The 18,099-nt window shown below is 36.8% G+C and overlaps 1 protein-coding gene and 2 long non-coding RNA genes across 4 annotated transcripts in view; 2 read left to right on the forward strand and 1 right to left on the reverse strand.

The window, feature by feature from the left end:
• LOC148045363 (uncharacterized) overlaps window positions 1-5,572 on the forward strand; it is a 44,097-nt gene extending 38,525 nt beyond the window's left edge. Inside the window, exon 3 of the long non-coding RNA XR_015696691.1 lies at window positions 5,471-5,572. This is a non-coding gene — a long non-coding RNA (uncharacterized LOC148045363). The remainder of the gene's footprint in view (window positions 1-5,470) is intronic.
• Window positions 1-7,028, reverse strand: part of LOC148045362 (uncharacterized) — a 211,304-nt gene extending 204,276 nt beyond the window's left edge. Inside the window, exon 1 of one of the 2 annotated variants that reach the window (XR_015696690.1) lies at window positions 6,735-7,028. This is a non-coding gene — a long non-coding RNA (uncharacterized LOC148045362). The remainder of the gene's footprint in view (window positions 1-6,734) is intronic. The other variant, XR_015696689.1, reaches the window with a different exon arrangement.
• The window catches only part of KCNN2 (potassium calcium-activated channel subfamily N member 2), a 75,159-nt gene continuing 62,656 nt past the window's right edge, over window positions 5,597-18,099 (forward strand). Inside the window, exons 1-3 of the mRNA XM_014062059.2 lie at window positions 5,597-5,655; window positions 7,035-8,200; window positions 9,634-9,729. Coding sequence (XP_013917534.2) covers window positions 5,634-5,655; window positions 7,035-8,200; window positions 9,634-9,729 — 1,284 coding nt within the window. The 5' untranslated portion in view covers window positions 5,597-5,633. The remainder of the gene's footprint in view (window positions 5,656-7,034; window positions 8,201-9,633; window positions 9,730-18,099) is intronic.

Consider the following 18,099-nt stretch of genomic DNA (forward strand, 5'->3'; position numbering starts at 1 on the left):
GGGCAGTTATTCTGTACTTGCATTGTGACATTACATGCAAATTCATAAGGGGCTTTGCTTAGGTTTCTCTGTGTTTTTGCGGTGGGGTGTTTCTTTTTTTAGTTTTGTGTGCAACCCAGATTCCACTGGAGTTGGGCAGTTAATAAATTTCAATACGTAAGTAAATAAATATGTTATGTTGTTACAACATGCTTCATTGTCATGGAACCTCCAGTTTATGTCAATGTCCAATTGAATCTTCCACCATTCAATTTTATAAATCAAGCTTTTCTCACACAAGCAACAATGTTAAAGGAATTGGTGAAGACTGTGGGGCTTGGGAAAGTATAGCTTTGAGGGACCTGCTTTCAAAATGCTGAATGATCAGATCATTCTTTCTCTTATATCCATCATCCATTTCTGTCTAGCTGACATCTTCTAGTGCCAATTGAGCAGGGATATATGTACTCATTCTTCCTAAATCTCTGCAGCCTTTTAAGGGCTTGGAACATTTTTATTATTTATGTCAAACTGAAATAATTACGTGATTATTGTGGCAATAGCAATGCAAAACAAAAGGTTGAAAAAGGAAAACAAGCATTCTTTCTTTTTCTTTCAACAAGCTAAATTTAATTTTATTGCATCAAAGTTATCAGGCTCAGCTCAGTGGAGCTAGCCTGCAATTTTTTTAAAAATGTGTTGAATATTTACCTTCAGAATTTAAGCTCATGATATGAGTTGAATCCCAACTCAACTTGGAAAGCCTCTGAATGCTCTTTTCCAAGTTGATAAATTGGGATCTGGAAAAAGTGTGTATCTCTATGTGTATGTATGTAAAGGGAATGAGGCAGAAAAAAAATACGACAATTGTAATGGACAAATACACTATATTGCCAAAAGTATTCGCTCACCCATCCAAATAATCAGAATCAGTTGTGAGCGAATACTTTTGGCAATATAGTGTATCTCTAGAGAACAATATTTAATTATAGTCTTCTTGTCTTTTGCACCTTAGTAGAACTCTCTTCATTAAACGAAGAATATCATTTAAAATGATTGTATGTTGTACAACCTGTTGTACTACCTACCAATGATCAAACTATTGGCTTTCTACGTAGCTGGCAGTATCTGGTCAATCTTCCTTGATTTTCTCATCTGCAAATATTAAAAATTATTTTCCGTAAGTTCTATTTTTATAGTCTAGAACAATTGGTAGTTATTCCATACAAATATAAAATATTTTCTCTTTAACAATGCAATTGTAATATACTCTTTTACAACTTATGCAATAATTATAACTATGGACACTTTGTAATTACATAAAACATATTTTAACTGTTGTTTAAAACAAAAAGTCAGACTACAGAAAATCAATTTGGGAATATTAGTATGGAGTCTCTCTCTTCATTCAACATAATATAATGAGCCCAAAGTCACAAAGAAGGAAGTTTCTGTGGGTAGCTGAGAACAATCTTGAATCAGGTCACTCAGTTCCTACTCCAACAATGATTTAACACACACACACACAGACCCAGACCCAGACCCAGACCCACTCCTGTGTGTGGGGGGGGGGAAGCAAAAGATTGCATCTATACTCCACTATGAGCTCCTGAATAAAAAGTGGGATATAAATCTCAAATAATTCAGGATGTCCCAAACGCCTTACTGTAATTTTAAGTGTTAGTGGCTTAAAACTGCACTAATACTATTGGAATGCCCTATACTATATGTGTGATTGTAGGTATTGATTATATACATCAACAAGAAATTGTAGTGTTAGTTTCTTGTTCAAAATCAGTTGCTAGATAATTAAAACAGTTCTTTATGCAGAACTGAAAAGGCTTTTTGGATAATAAGCAAACAGTCTTCAAGAAAAATCAAAGTCCAGTTGCCTTTTGAAAAGCACTTTTTCAAACAACCATGACCTGGATAACTGAGAATCTCTATAGACATAATAAAAACAACTTAAATGATTTTAAATGTGCTTTTTAAAAAGTGTAGAAAATGAATGACTTTTGTGTTATATACTGGCACATTCAGTCCTTGTTGTCTTGATGAGTTATCCTCAAATGCATATGATATTCCAGAAGCTAGCAACAAAATTATTTATGAAGGTTTGAAGGCATAGGATGTTAACAAATCACTAGAAGATTTACTAGCTCTTATATTTTGTGTGAAATTAAAATGGAGGCTTCCTCAGAACCATCTGTTGAGTTTTGCTCTTATAAGTCATGTTAATGTAATGCAATCCTTTACATGCTTACTCAAAGTAATTTGCCCTGAGTTGAATGAGAATACATACAAACAAACAAACAAACAAACAAACAAACATACCATTAATAAAATTAAGGGTACATTCTAATAAAAGTAAAGCTATGCAGAATCAGGAGCAAGGTATCTATTGCCTGATCAGAATACATACTTAATTACATATGGAATGCCAATTTGTCTGAGAGAGTGAACTTAAAATATAATTGAAAGTAAAGCCAAAGACAAGTGTTTGTTAAGCTTTATTTCAAAGAAAAAATAGTAAGCAATAACAAAATCAAAACTTCATTAATCCTTTTTGAATCAGGAAATATTGATCCCATACATCAATATTACAAATTGCTCCTTCAATGTAGAACTTCATTGATTTGAAAACATTATGCCTTGAACTACAAACAGATTACTTAAGAATTCAGAATAATATAAAGTTTAGTTTTTTCCTTTTACTTTGTTTTGGTAATATAAAATACAGCACTTTTTTTAAAAAAATACTGTCCATTGATTTAACAAGGCATCTGCTTCAATCAACTTGTATTTAACAATATAGTAGGCAATGGGATTCTAATTGCATCTACTTAAAATTAATTTTTATTGGCTTAAATAAAAGTTAATTCCAAGGAATATGCTTTGAGTTGGAGCTTTAAAGACATTACAGACCTAGATTATTGTACTATGAAACTGCAGTTTCTTGGATTATAGAAATCTGTCCAAATAGCCGAACAACTACAAAAATACCTTGATTTTAAGATTGTTATAACATTGTTATATGCAATTATATTTTAATCGATTCTGAAGATAATGATTTCAATTTAAGTTAAATATTTATTGCATAATGATTTGAAATAAGTACTTGGACCTCATGTGAATGCTTCTGGATGCATCTGAATAAAAGATGTGATTGCTTTATGAGTCAGACTGTAAAGCAGCAGCATTTTTTTCAGGTTCATGAAAAAGCTTGAAAAAATATGTTGTTTTTAACAAATAGCAGAGAGATGCTAGGCTTGTACTCATGAAAGGTCCAAACACTTCTGGATCGTATTTGAAACATGTATAATCTTAAGCAGATATAATAAATCATAGTGTAGCTTTTTTTTAAAAAAACTTATTTGAGCAAAATATGTCACCCATATAATGTATTAAGAGTATAGTAGATACCAAAACAAAACATTTCAGCTTGCAGCATAATGTACCAAGTAAGACTTTAACAAGAGGTAGGGTGAAGTTCAAAGTAAGTATATATAATAAAAATATTCTCAGTTGAATGTTTGATACAGAGAACTGAATAAAAACAAAAAACAAGCAGCAAATGTGCTTAGCATTATATTCTCTCTGGAATCTGTTAAAATGAATTATTTATGTGAACATGCTGGAAAAAAAAGACAAAACTGTAGCAGATGATCAACTTTAGGGCTGTTGTAGAATAGAATTTCAGGAAACTGGATCCAAGTCAGAAATTCAATTACTTAATGAAAATGATCTTGTTTCACTGTTTGGCTTCTGTTGACCCATTAGGAGTGCCCTTATCATGTGAATCTTTTGATCATTTGGTAGACTGTTGCAGTACTTACAGAAGTGAAAAATCTGCCATTGATTAATGCTATTATATTGTGGGATTTTAATTTCCAAAGAAATATTAATAATGGAAATATGTAGTTCCGGAATGTATATTTTATAAACCAGTACAATCAGAAATATGTCAATAGGCCAAACCTCTAAAATTATATATCTGTATGTTAAACTTATTAAATGTTTCCAATATATATCACCTCTAAAAAGATTTTTAAAATCCTCTGTTGATTTTAACATGTTTTTTTTTAGAGACAAATAGGAGGAAAATGCTAATAATAGTAATTTTATAGTCACTAAAATTTAGGTCACTGATATTTAATTTGCATTGTTGCAACATATCACAGCTTTGATTAGTTTGCACGTATAATAGTAATTTTCATGAACTGGACTAATCACTTAAAAAAAATCTTATCCCCATTCTATCCCTCTTACTGTATCATGCTCTTTTCAATATCTTAAATGTCATTGCAATGTCATATCACACAACACAGTATAACACAAACATTTTGTGGAATATAAATTTTAGTTAAGACACCACAAAAATTTCTCTATTCCTAAAACCTAGTCTTAATGTCAGATTACAATTCTCAGAATCCTGGGTCACAATCATTTTCAGGTTGGGGCAGAAATCTAATACTGTAAATATATCAGGGAGGTACAGCTAGTACGCCAGCTATGTCAAACCTATGCCCTAAAAGTCACAGCCATGCAGCCTAAGTGTGGGGGCATCCCCAAATCCCCTTTCCTCAGGTTTCCACCAAAGTATAATTTGGGCAAAAAGGGAAATTATTAAATATGTCTATTTTTTATATGAAAATTATTTTTACTTTAATTTGAATCAATTTTTTGTTCTGCTCTCACACAATTTGGACAATGCAGTTCTCAGCACACTGCAGAAATCCCATTGCTGCACTTCCCTCCCAACTGCTCCCCCCCCAAAAAAAAACAAAGGAAAAGATCTTTGTCTTGCCATAGACAATGAAGCATTCTCTAATTGAACAAGCATTAACATTTGTATCTCAGTGGCATTAATTCAAGGGTGTAAAATGCAGTGTTTTTTAAATGCATGCCACCACTAGCTTAGCTAGTGATAAATCAAACCTAAGGGCCTGGCACAGACAGATATGGACAATATTATATCCAGGATCTTTCTTTATAATTTTATTTTGTCATCTGCCTCAGTGTCAGTGGCTGAAAGAAAGAAAGAGGGGGAGAGAGAGGGAGAAAGCAGATGATGTCATTTACTTCAGTGCTAGCCACTGAAAAAGCATGAGAACCAAACACGATTTATGAAAAAAAAAGCCTGGTCTTAACCTATCTAAATAAAGCGATTTTTCACTGCGAGGTTTATAGTTACCGTTTCGAGCCAGAGTTAGAAAGGGCTTAAGAGGACAAAAAGGGGGAGGAGGGCGTCTCTAGGAGAACGGTACTTTGCTTACAACAAAGGCTTCAAAGTCAGGACTGGGTCGGTTTCAACCACACAATCTGGCACTCTTGTCAAAAGACAACACAGAAAACCTATTTGTTGCTCCTTCGCTCCCCTACAGGGAATTGTTGGTCCCCCCACCCAAGGCAGAGGAGCAACAGCGCCCGGGATGGCTCCCATTGAATCCTCTGTATTTATATGCCTGTCTGTCTGCCCACCGTCTTGCAGAATCCCACCGGTGCCAGAAACTCGAGGGAAACCCGCACGGGAGGCGCCAAGAGGCGGCGAGAATCGTCCGACAGGATTTGCCCAGGATTTGAACAGTTCGCCGCGGCCCCGAGCCAAGCCGGTCCCACTCCAGCCGAACGGTGGAAGCGGAGCGCCGCTCGGCATGTTTCGGAAAAAGCGTAAATGTGCGCGAGGCGAGGCTCTGGTGGCGGCGCGCTCGCGCGGTCGGGGAAACCCTCCCTCCCCCAGCCGAGCAGGCTGCCGGCTCCCCCGCCCCGCCCTCTCGCTGCACCGCCAGGGCTTCCCCGCGCCAATGCACAGCCTGGCGGGAGTTACTGCGGCTCGCCCGGCTCCCGCCCTAGCTGGTGGCATCCGGGCCGCCGCTGCTTTCTAATAAAGGTCGCTCGCACAAAACCCCTCGCCTTCTCCTGGGAAGGGCGGGCTGGCTAGCCGGGAAGGGCTGAATAAGCCTCCCTCCTCCTTCCCTCCCTCCTCTCCCCCGCAGCCGAAAAGAGCGTTTTCCCGTTTCGTCGCTTGGGAGGGAGGGGGAGCGCGAGCACCGCCTTTCGCGCTGGCATTCCGGGATTTCCCTTTGTTTAGAGGCTGGGAATCCTCCTTCCTCAGCGGTCTTTCCCTGCCGCAGTCCTCAGGGCTCTCCCTCCGGATTGGTCTTCTAGTTTACAACATGCATAGGCTGGAACAAACGGTTTGAGAACGGGCTTTACTGTCTCCTGCTTTTTCACGCTTGGGCATCCCTGGGCTTTCCCAGCAAAATTGCAGAGCAGAAGCTCTGAAAACTGCCAGCCGAAGAGCCAAACGCCACGCACGTCCTTTTGTTTCCTCTGAGGGTAAACCCCTCCCATCACAACACAGGGAAGACCCATCCTTTCCCGCTCCCCAGACGGATTGCCCTTTCGCTTCCTCGCCCAACACGGGACCCCGGTTTGGGAGCAATTTACAAACATTGTGGGATCCTTCCTTGAAAGCCTCCGCAAAGGATTTTATACGGCATATAAATCCCTGCAGATCTCCCTCTTTTGTCTTTACTCCCTACTCCCCCTCGCAAACCCCCCAATATTTAGGTTTTTTCCCGGGTGGGGGGAGAAAGAGCACAAATGGGGCAGCCCACCACCCTGTTGAGGGAGGTAGGATATCATAGCGAAATAAATATAATAAACACCCAGCTATCATTTAAGGGCTGAAACGGCGGCTCAACAGGTTCTGGAGGAATCCAGATAGAGAGGAGGAGAGGAATCACCCTTACCTGTCTGAGCAGTTCTTGCATCAACAGCGGATGGTACTGGTGATAGCTCCCCTCCTCCCTCCCGGACTGTCATTGGGGTGGGGGGGTGTCTGGTGGTGGCAAGAAGAATCCCCCCGGCAGGGAGGAATTCCCCCCTCGACGGGGCAAGCGAAGGGGGGAGAAGGAGAGAAGCAGCCCCCCTCCCTTGAGAGCTGTCACTAGCAACAGCAACAGCAACAGCAAACGCCGCTCCTGGGATTTTCTTGGCTCCCCTCCCCGCGCGGTGTTCTTCTCACGCTGCAGTTTTTTCGCCCCTTCCAGGTGACGTGATGCCCGTTGTTTTGGTTCGCCCGACCAATCGGACTCGTTGCCTGGATTCTACGGGAGCCGGGATGGGCCCGTCGTGGCGGCAACAGGACTCCCCTCTGCCGACCATAACGCATTGCGCAGGGTGCACCGCCGCTTGGTCTTCCTGCAGCTTTAACAGCTCTGACATGGAAACCCCATTGCAGTTCCAGCCGAGCTTCTGCTCAGAGCAGCAGCAGCAGCAGCAGCAGCAGCAGCAGCACCCACACCCGCATTACCACCAGCACCACCAGCAGCAGCACCACCAGCAGCAGCAGCACAGCGAAGAGAGGCAGCCAAAGCAGCAGTCCAGCCCGTGCTTCCAGTGCAACAGCTGCGTTTATTACGGGGCTGCGGCTGCCGCGGGCGATAACCTGCCGCTGCTTCTCCGCACTTCGTCGCCTCTGTCGGTCGCCTTCCGGACTCGCTCCTCGCCTCTCTCGTGCTCCGCAGCTTCTTCCCGCCAGGGCAGCCAGCTCAACGTGAGCGAGCTGACCCCTTCCAGCCATGCCAGTTCGTTCAGGCAGCCACACCACTATTCCCAGCCCCACCAGCACCACCACTCCCACTCCCACCCGTGCCATAGTGTGCACCAGCAGCAGCCGCCGCCCCAGCCGGCGGGCAGCCCCAACAGCAGCACCGGCAGCGACAGTCACCACTACCAACTTCAGCAGCAGCGCCGCGAGAGCAACCCTTTCACGGAAATAGCCATGAGCAGCTGCAGGTACAACGGCGGCGTCATGCGTCCTCTCAGCAACCTGAGCTCGTCCCGTCGGAACCTCCACGAACTGGACTCCGAAGCTCAGCCGCTGCAGCCCCAGCCGCCGCCGCCGCACTCCAGCCCCACCGCCTCAGCTGCCGCCGCCGGCCCCGAGATCGTGGTGTCCAAGCCCGAGCACAACAACTCCAACAACTTAGCGCTCTACGGATCCGGCGGCAGCGGCAACGGCAACGGCAGCCAGACCAACAGCGGCGGCAAAACCAGCAAAAAGAAGAACCAGAACATCGGCTACAAGTTGGGACATCGCCGCGCGCTCTTTGAGAAGCGGAAGCGGCTGAGCGACTATGCGCTGATCTTCGGCATGTTCGGGATCGTAGTGATGGTGATCGAAACCGAACTGTCTTGGGGCGCTTACACCAAGGTAGAGAGACTCTCCGCCCCCCACGATCAACCGCCTTGTATCTTCTCGCCTTTCGTGTGTTGTATTTCTTGTATCGTATTTCTAAAAGCATCTTTCCCCCTTCCTTTCCCTTCTTCTCCTCTCCCTTTCCCTTCCTTCCTTTCCTTTTCCTTCCTTTCCCTTCCCTTTTCTTTGTTTTGCCGCTTTTCGCATTATCCGTAGCTATTTTATTCCTTCTCCTTCACTTGCTTTAAGTATTTCACCATCCTTTAACACCCCCCCCCCCTTCAGCTTCAGACTTACATCCTGAATGCTTGACTGAGCCCCGTGAAGATTGTTGACTATTAACAACTCCTTTCCCAGGTGTAGGCTTATGGGACCAGAAGCCTAATCACAGATTCTTAGTAACTATGGCTGTAAGAGTGATGTTCCTGAGTCTGCATTCTAGGGAATCTGGAATGGGGAGCTTTCCAGCATAAGGAGCTGTCAATGATAGTGCTTCAGTTGTCAACTTTTCCTTATGGAAATCATCTTCAGGGCAACTTTTCTGGCTTGCTTTGATGAGTGTCTGTTTTAGGTTTTCTTCCCCCTGCAGATAGGTAAAATGCCAATTCAGGCATGCTTTTTTTTTTTTTTTTTTTTGAGCAAATAGTGTGATGCATTACATTGTTCAAAGGGTAACTCGGAACTTACTGATTTGTACAACCAATAGACATTACCCTTAGAATATTTTCTCTAATATCTGCTTTGAATCATTTTTCGTCTTCCATACAAATACTAGGGAAGCTTTGCCACTAAGATTCCCTGCATTTGGCACACAGACATTAGCAGATTGTAGCTTCTCATCAGAGTAGCAACAGCTGAGTATTAAACATTCTTTCTTTGCTGCCAATGTTGCAAAGCTGGAAAAGACGTTGGCTACTTCATTGATAACAGTAATAACCTTGAGAAAGTCAGCTCTTTAAAAGAGTGGCTTTGAAATCTTTACATTTTTTATGAAGCTATAATTTGGGTAAAGCCAAGTTTCTTTTGAGCTGAACTCAACTTCTTGGATGTCCACACAGTTTGCTTGGCAACATTATGGAAAAGTTTTGTCACTGACTTCTGCAGTATTTTCAACTTCTCAGTCTAGTTTATAGCCATGGTGTTTCCTGGAAATCTGCCCTTTGACTCTGAAATTCTTAGCCTTTTGCTATCAAAAAGAATTCCCCAGCTTTGTAGCATATGAGAATCATTTGTTGAGGATGGAGGAAAGGGCAACTCTATTACTTCCCATTACTTTGTCATCCTTAAGTATTAATCTGTGGCCATGTAACTTTTTTTAAAAAAAAGAGTACTACTTGGCCATGGAAGTAAATCTTTTTTTAACTAGATAGCCATTGTTTTTCTCTGAGATCTTCCAAACAAGGGGCAAAAAAATTTCAACATATAAAATATATATTTTTTTCTTGCAGGAGTCGCTGTATTCATTAGCCCTCAAATGCCTTATTAGTCTCTCTACAATCATTCTGCTTGGTCTAATTATTGTATACCATGCAAGGGAAATTCAGGTATGTACTACTTATGAATCGGTATTTTTCAAGGACATGTCATAGAAACTCAGCAGACTGCATTAATGCATTTTTTCACTGCCTTGGATATGGTGTCTTGTTACTTATAAGACCTGAATATAGAAAACTGCATGTTCTATTTGTATTTATCTATCTTTGCAGTTAATTTATTAATGTAAAAGTGAGGGACATAATGCCTGCTATTTTGCAATAAGTGTATATTTGTTAATCAATTTTGGATCACATGACTATGAAGTCTCCAGTCACCTCTAAATATATTAAACCTTGGCGATGCTGTGTTAAACGTCTCATGTACAAAGGCTGAGTAGCTTTAAAAATGAAAAGATTATAAAAACATAGAGCAAGAGACTCTACATTCTGTCCATAAATGTTAGAAGATTTGTGATAGCCACAGTAGTCTTAGAATTCAAAGTACATTTTGGTTAAAAGATAGCTGATTAGATCTGATTTTGAAGAAAGATTTTCATTTGATTCATTTCAAGATTAAAAGGCATAGCTCTTTTTCCTTTTAAAGTAATTTCAGCCATGGTCATTATCTCCATAAAGGAGAAACATCATAAAAAGTACCTTGTGTAACCTATACAACATTGAACAAAATGATACCATTTTTTCCATGAACAGAAAATGTTTTCATTGGTGGAAGTAAATATTAGTATGTAGTTAGCACTCACTGTAAGTCTGCTAAAATATGCCCAAACTGAGCCATACATTACGAAGGTGTCCAAGGTCATGTGATCTTATAGACTTAATATGGATTAAAGCATTAATATAAAATGCATTTACAGATTACAAATTCATTAACCATCACACCTCTCTGATTAACTAATTATGTAGGAAAAAGCTAACAGTTTTTAATAATTTTAAGATATTCCTTACATGTCCCAAAAGAAATTAGTGTTAAAGGCATCTCTATTATTGCCTACTAAACTTAATGGATAATAACTTGTAGTCTTACTCAAGAGAGTCTTTACTTTTATATATTTGAAGAGATATTAAATAAACTATGATAACTTTTTCTTCATCAGTATTGGAATGTTACCACTTCTACCTTTTTATTTGCAAATGGGAAGTAATATAAATAAACATTTTGAAGTTTTGTAAACTGTCTTTTTAATATAGTTTCTTATGTAGTTGTTACTATTATTAGCAGTTATTATTGCTATATATCTTTGGGCCATACTAAACTTTAAAATATGCACTTTCAGCTTCATTATTTTTCAACACATGTTTTAGCTAGTCAGTCCTTGTGAAATCTCCACAGTTTCTAATTACTGAATTTCACTATTCACAGAAATATTAATAACAAAATTGATGTACCCAAACAAAGCTGAATGTAGCAATTTTCCAAAAGAAAATTTACCCTCCTTAATAAGACAAATCTCATGGACAGATGAGGTTTCTGCTTTGATTCACCTAAGTGCTGTGATGGATGATGTTATTTTATTTTAAGTCATGTTTAGTTTTTCTCTAATGATTTAAATGCCCTTGAAGCAAGTTTAATTCACATGATAAAATTTAGTAAAAGCAGGAAAAGCTTTTTCTAATTGTACTACAAGGAATCATTCAGTTATGAAGTTAGTAACATACATTGTATTCAGAAATGTCAGAGTACCAATTAATGATTGTCTAGGGAGTGACACTTAATTCAGAGGTTATTTTAGTTTCAAAAAGTGTCATATGAAATTATTCAATACAAACTGTTTCCTTGAGCTTTCCAGTAACATGGTCCCTAGAGACCTTAGTGATATAAAGTTCAAACACTTGCATAGTATTATTTTTTTAAAGAATGGCCTGAGGCATTTTAAAATGAACCATAAAAGTGTTTGTATAGCATATAAAACTACACCCCAAACAATCTCATCTAGATTTCATGACTATATTTTGGAAATGCAATGAACAGTTTCATTATCTCTGTCTCTTATAATAATGGTGATCTTCATTCTTTTTACTGTTATGTGGAGCAATAGAAAGATTTTTTTAAACATACACACACACTGCACCATAAAACAAGAGTTACTATATTAAACTTTACTAAAAAAAAACAAATGATACTGCATGAATTTAAATGAATACCAACAGGTTAAAACTGGGTTAAAAACCCAGTTTGTATTGAAAGAACATACCCAGCAATCTACCTTGTTCAGCACTATGGACAGCTCTAAGTATCAGAAAGGAGTTTTTTGCACCAATTTAAGGCATTTAAGTACCTGTTGTGTGTATCTATATCTATATGTAAGTTATTCACAGTGTCCTGGAAAGCCTGAACTTACATTTATGCTGAATGGTTTTATTTCTTATTGGTATATTGGTATATAGCATAGCATGTATTTATAATTAACTGCTGTTTTAGTGTTCTGAATGTGAGACATTCGTTAGTGAATAGAAAGAAAAATGTATTTCACCTTTCTATAGAAAGTATTCAAAGGTGAGAGCATCATATCTGGAAACTTTTTTTGAGTTTAAAGGATTTCTTAAGCTAATAACAATAGTATACAGTACATGCTCTAAATCTAACCTTTCTGTTCCAAAAAAAACAGGAATACAATTTTTTTATTTGGCAAAGGAAATTTTTTTTTCTAAATAACATTTCCTTCAAAATGTTGATCAAAACTTTAAAGTTTTTGGAATAACAAATAATCACAGTTATAATGTCTTATCTGTTGGTTTTTGAAAAATATATATAATAATTCGCTTCTTGGTGAAGAATAATGACCTTTTTATTTTAACGGTGGCATGATAATACTGCCAACAGAGGGGGATATATGTTTTCCTTCTGTAAGAATTTTAAACTACACAGAAAATCTTAACAACTTATTGGTACTTTTAAAAAAAAATGAAATTATAAAAATCCAAGTATAAAATTAGTATCAGCTTGGTTTTAAGCATTGAAGCTGATATGCATTCAACATAAAACATGGAAATAAGCCATATACATATATACAATAATAGTTCCTTACATAGTTGCAGTCTAGTCCTGTCATCAGTGTCCATAAACAACTAGAAATTGACAGAAATATGTTATATGTATTATCCAGAAATATTGATTGAATCCCTTGTCCTATTAAGTACATTCTTCAATTTAATATATTAGAAATCATTGCAATGCTAAATTATTGGGTTTAACAATATTTGAGTCTGTTTTCATTTTGGAATATAAGTTTGATACTTCTGAAACTAAGGAACAGTTATTTCAGAGATCAAATTTGTCTCTTTAATATGGGCTAGTTCAGCGCCCCACAACCTTTTGGGTACCAGAGACCGTGGAGAGAGGTTTTCCTGCGGACTGGAGGGGACATGCTTTCATGTGCTCCTGCATCCAGTGGATGGAGCTTCAGTTGTTTGCATGGCCCTTCTGGGGGCCACTGTTTTCTGGCATTCTGGGGACTGGTGCTAATCCATAAACTGGAGGTTGGGGACCCCTGGGCTAGTTGATAGATGAATAGTCTCAAAATTTGTAATTTATGATGCTACTAATAATTAAAATAAATAATTTATCTTTTATATATTTAGCCAGTGGCCAAAATATATATTTATTCTAAGAAGATGGTATTATAGATGGTGTTCTATGTTAAGTAAATTAAATTTAAATTGAATTTACATTAAATCTAAAGACATATAGATGATATCTAATAGATGATCTGGATGGAAGAATGCACTTTTCTCATCCTCTCTTCAACTGTTTACGTAGTTATTTATATTGTTTAGGACTGCCTGCAGTAATTGGGTATTTGGGCCACTGTTCAAGGGACAAGTCGGAATCGCTCTTCCCAATTCCATTTTTTGTTTTGGATTTAGATTTATCTTATCTGACTATTGCCTTGGTTGTGGTTCTTCCTCCTTTTTGTCAAGGTTATTCTCAGAGACCATTGCATCTAACAGTTTAAGTATAGTATCATCAGCTACTCTGGCTGGACTAGAGATGCCATGGAGCTCCTTTCCTAGTGTCTTGAGAGTATAAGGATATAGATGAGAATAATAATACTGGAGATAAATTTAGTGTTAGTGTTGATATATTGGTGTTCTCCTATTCATCAATTACTTTTTGATGGAAAAACAACTTCTCTTAAAAAACTGGTCTTGACTTGGGCCCTTTCTGGATTTGGGGTTCTTACTAAACTAGCCATGGAGTCTGTGATAGGGAGGTCTGCCCAACTGACTGATGTGCTAGTTATAACCTTACTTGGAATGAGAAGATCAGGCTACAATGACTCATGTCCTTGTCATTAAGAAAAAATATTACTGTGGTGCACTCTACATGGTACGGCCTTTAAAGACTACTTGGAAACCACAAGATTGCAGTGCTCTAAGTTTTGACTGGCACTCACTATCGGCAGCATAAAACACTTGTTCTTCAAATCTTACACTGGCTCCCTATTGGTTTCTGGGTAGAATTTAAAGTGCTGGTTCTAACCTATAAAAGCCCTGCATAGCTTGAAGCAACAACATTCTGTGTCAAGATCATCTCAAGGCAAACTAATTTTCTGTTGCAATGATGACCTTCTGGAATAATTTCCCCATTGATATCAGGCTTGCCTTTTCTCAGAACATTCAGGAAACAACTAAAGATGGAGCTCTGCCATATGGCATTTTCCAAGGGAATGACATCCTGAGATTCTTTTGCTATTGTTTTAAAACATTTTAAATGTTTTATTTTTAAATCTACCATGGGTGTTTTAATGCTGCATTTGTTTGATATCTATTCCATAAATATTTTATTGTTCCTTATTGCAGATGTTTATATTTTGCTATAAACCATCATGAGTCAGTTTTTTGAAGTTGGTGATAGGAAACAAACAAACAAACAAGAAAGACATGGACACCCTTCTTGCAACATATTTTATTCTGGATAATATAATTATCAAGGCACAAAGGATGTTTAATGTAATTATTAATAATCTTAAACAGGAATCATTTTTCATATGAAGCCATCTATAGTGCATACTTTTATTAATTGGTTTATTCTAAATTAGGAAAATAAGTCAACTAAAAGGTATGCTTTTGTTCATAATAACAAATAAATCAAAATTTTGCAATAACAATAACACATGACGTGATTGTGCAGATTTTTAAAAAAATCATTGTCCCTTGTGTTAAATTTCACAGTTAACAGCTATTCACATGTAAAAAAATATAGTTTTAACTGTACTGATCCCTGAAATAAATAAATATTTTTGGGAACTTTATGTGTATATGTGCATACATATATGCATACATGAAATTAGAGTTGATTCTCTTCCCTTTGCAATCTGCTAAGCTCCTCCAAGTTACCTTGGACTCTTGGGGATATTCAAGAGTAATGAGGGAAATGGAAATTAGAGGGTGAGCAAGGGTATGGAAAAACTATTATCATTCTAGTGTAGCTTTCCAAACAATCTTTCTATTTTCTTGAAGATAAAACCTAGCAATGTACTTTTATTCGTCAGCTAGAAGAAACACCTCTAGAACCATTTGGAACAATGTTGGAATATGCACACTTAGTGGTGGAGCAGCAGAGGCCATGACAAAATACACTGGTTTCAAAATGATGACACATGCATCTCAATGTCATTTTGCAATAATTATACAATTATGTAATGCTGTGTTTCACATTACACATGTCATGTTATTTGTATGCTGGTGCCATTAATTTTTGCCTTCCTTGTGTGGCCATTGAATACATAAGGTTAATGGGGCATTTTACTGAAGGAGGTGGAATTGGAGTGAGATATTGGATCTGTTTAGGATTATTACATAAGAAATGAATGCGGCAGCCAGGTTATTGGCTGAAACATTATTGAAATAGAGAAAAGCAAAAAAATAGGGGTGGGGAGCCTATCATAATTTAGCATTAGATTTAATGTTAACATTTATATTTTAAATTATTTCTTCTTCATCCTATAAATGAGATATTTATTTTCACAAAAACACACATACAGAGACACACACACAGACATACACACACACACAAGTCAAAGCGGGAAAACAAAAACTATTTTCAACAGAATTTAATTTTGAGCAAATTAAATTGGTTAAATATAGTTAATAAGAGTATGCAAACTTTAAAATTTTTAGAAGAAAGTGGTTTCATTGTGTTCATTGTGCTCAGTACTTTTCTTCTACTCATTAAAATCTTTTTCAAATCTTTCTGCTTTAGAAGTTGATTTATTTAAGTCAATATGCCTCTTAAAACAGTCATAGCTTTATTTAGGCTTTCACAAAAAATATGAAAAACATAGTCTGCTTTAATAAATAGCAAATAGAAAATAGCACATTGACTTAAAATAGAATACATTTATCTACAGTAGTTTTAATTATTTCTATGACAATGCAATTTGCTACTAACTTTTGGAAAGGTTTTGGGAGGCAAATCCAATTTTTTTTAGAGTTTGTTGCTGACAATGGATCGCTAGTTTTTTAGTCATATTGTCCAGTTTCCTGCTCTCTTTCTGTAGTCAATTCATTGTACTGACCTTGCACTTCTAATGTTTCCTGATGTAGGATTGTTTGTGTGTGTGTTTGTGTATACTGTAGGAGCTTTGGGATTAGGTCTGTGACACACTGTGATAGATGTGAATTTTTTAAAAAGTGTATAGGTATTGACTGATTGATTCGATTTGATTTATACTTCAGCTATCTGCTCTGGTGAACACCATAGGACTACAAATATAAATTACAATGAAAAAGCTCTGACACATTCTTGCCTTGATTTCAGTAAATACATGATTTCATAAATTCATTCTACCAAATCTGGACCCAGCAAAACATAATGCAGAAAATGACTTATTTCATAATTCCCTTTAAAAGCGTAAAAGGAAATACGCTTAATATCTGATTTTTTCCTTATCTGGAGTTAACTGTGGCATAACATAATAGACGGTTTTATTGTCTTTAAGTTTCTAATTGTAGTAATTTCCCTTTTTATTTTCTGTTTTTCATTTTGTTTATGATAATAAGTGGTTTCACCATTTTTATATTACATAGGTATAAATATTGTTCATTAACAACTTGGGATATTGAAAATTAAAGTTATGTGAAAAGAAACTACATTCCTCTATGTTCTCCAGTTAAGAATGAAATAGCAGCTCATTTTTGTTTATACACATACATGCATATCTGATTAATATTTTAATCTGAATAAATAGAACCAAAAACATTAATAATCATATATTTTATCTTGATCATGAATAATCATAATTGTGCCACAGATTTGTGTGTAAACTCTTTAGGTATGTTGTATACTTTATCATCTCCAATACAGCTACAGTTTGGGAATAAAAAGGCTGTTTTGTTTAGGAACAAACATATACTCGTCTTGCATATTACAATTAACTATTTCAGTGCATTCTTATTATAATGATGTGTTGTATTTTAAAAAAGAAACTCTTGACTTAAAACTTTGGTAGAAAATAAATAGTTAAACATATAATTCAGACCCATCATAATGACTAATCCAGACATAATGCCAAATCTTAATATATTTGGATTGATTTTGGTTTCACACATTCTGTAATCTCAGACAATATGTTTCTGTAAATGAAACCATGGTTAATTAGAATGCAAGAGTGGTGAACAGAACAGGAAATAAAGTTAGGAACAGAAGTAAAAAAAAGTGCTGATTTTAAAGTAGGATTATGGTATTGTTGATGATATAGCATTATTCACAATAATCTACCTTTTAAATTATATTGTAAAAAGATATATTGTTGCTGATAAAAAATAGAGGAGGGAGGAAACTAAAAGAGATCAATAATAGAATTTCTAAAAGATTGCACAGTAAAGTACAATTGTTTAAATGTGTTTTTATAATTCAGATGTGAATACTTTTATTCGATCATGTTGATATGACAGGGATAACAATCATTCTGAATGCTTCTAGAATATTCATTGTTAACAGCACAAATCAGCAGATATGTGTAAAGGGGTATAAACATTTTTGTTACTTCTTCTTAAACCATTGGATTAAAGTGGAGTAATACATTTGTTTTCTGTTTCCCCACCAAACAGCTGACTTTATAAATTAACATTTGTAGTGTTCTATTCTACTACATTGTTTATTTTCTGATAAGCAGAGTCTTATCTTGAATTGAATTATACTTTAATTGCTTGTTACGTAAATGTTTAATGAATTATTAGAATTAGATGAATATTATTTGCTATGTATATATACATAATATAATTAAAAGATATATTTAAACATATAGCCAAACACTCCCATAACTCCTGAGCATGCTGATTATTTTTATTAAGAGTATAACCTATATACTCTGTATAAACTTCTAAATCCAGACATTCTAAATTGTGTGTGCCAATTTTTGTTTTTTAAAGTTTATTCTTAACAACCATATATTTTTAAATGAAAAATATTTTATT

Source organism: Thamnophis sirtalis, unplaced genomic scaffold (genome assembly GCF_051295495.1).
Source record: "Thamnophis sirtalis isolate CommonGarterSnake01/CBP01778 unplaced genomic scaffold, rThaSir2_p1.2 scaffold_5, whole genome shotgun sequence".
Classification (NCBI taxonomy): Eukaryota; Metazoa; Chordata; class Lepidosauria; order Squamata; family Natricidae; genus Thamnophis; species Thamnophis sirtalis.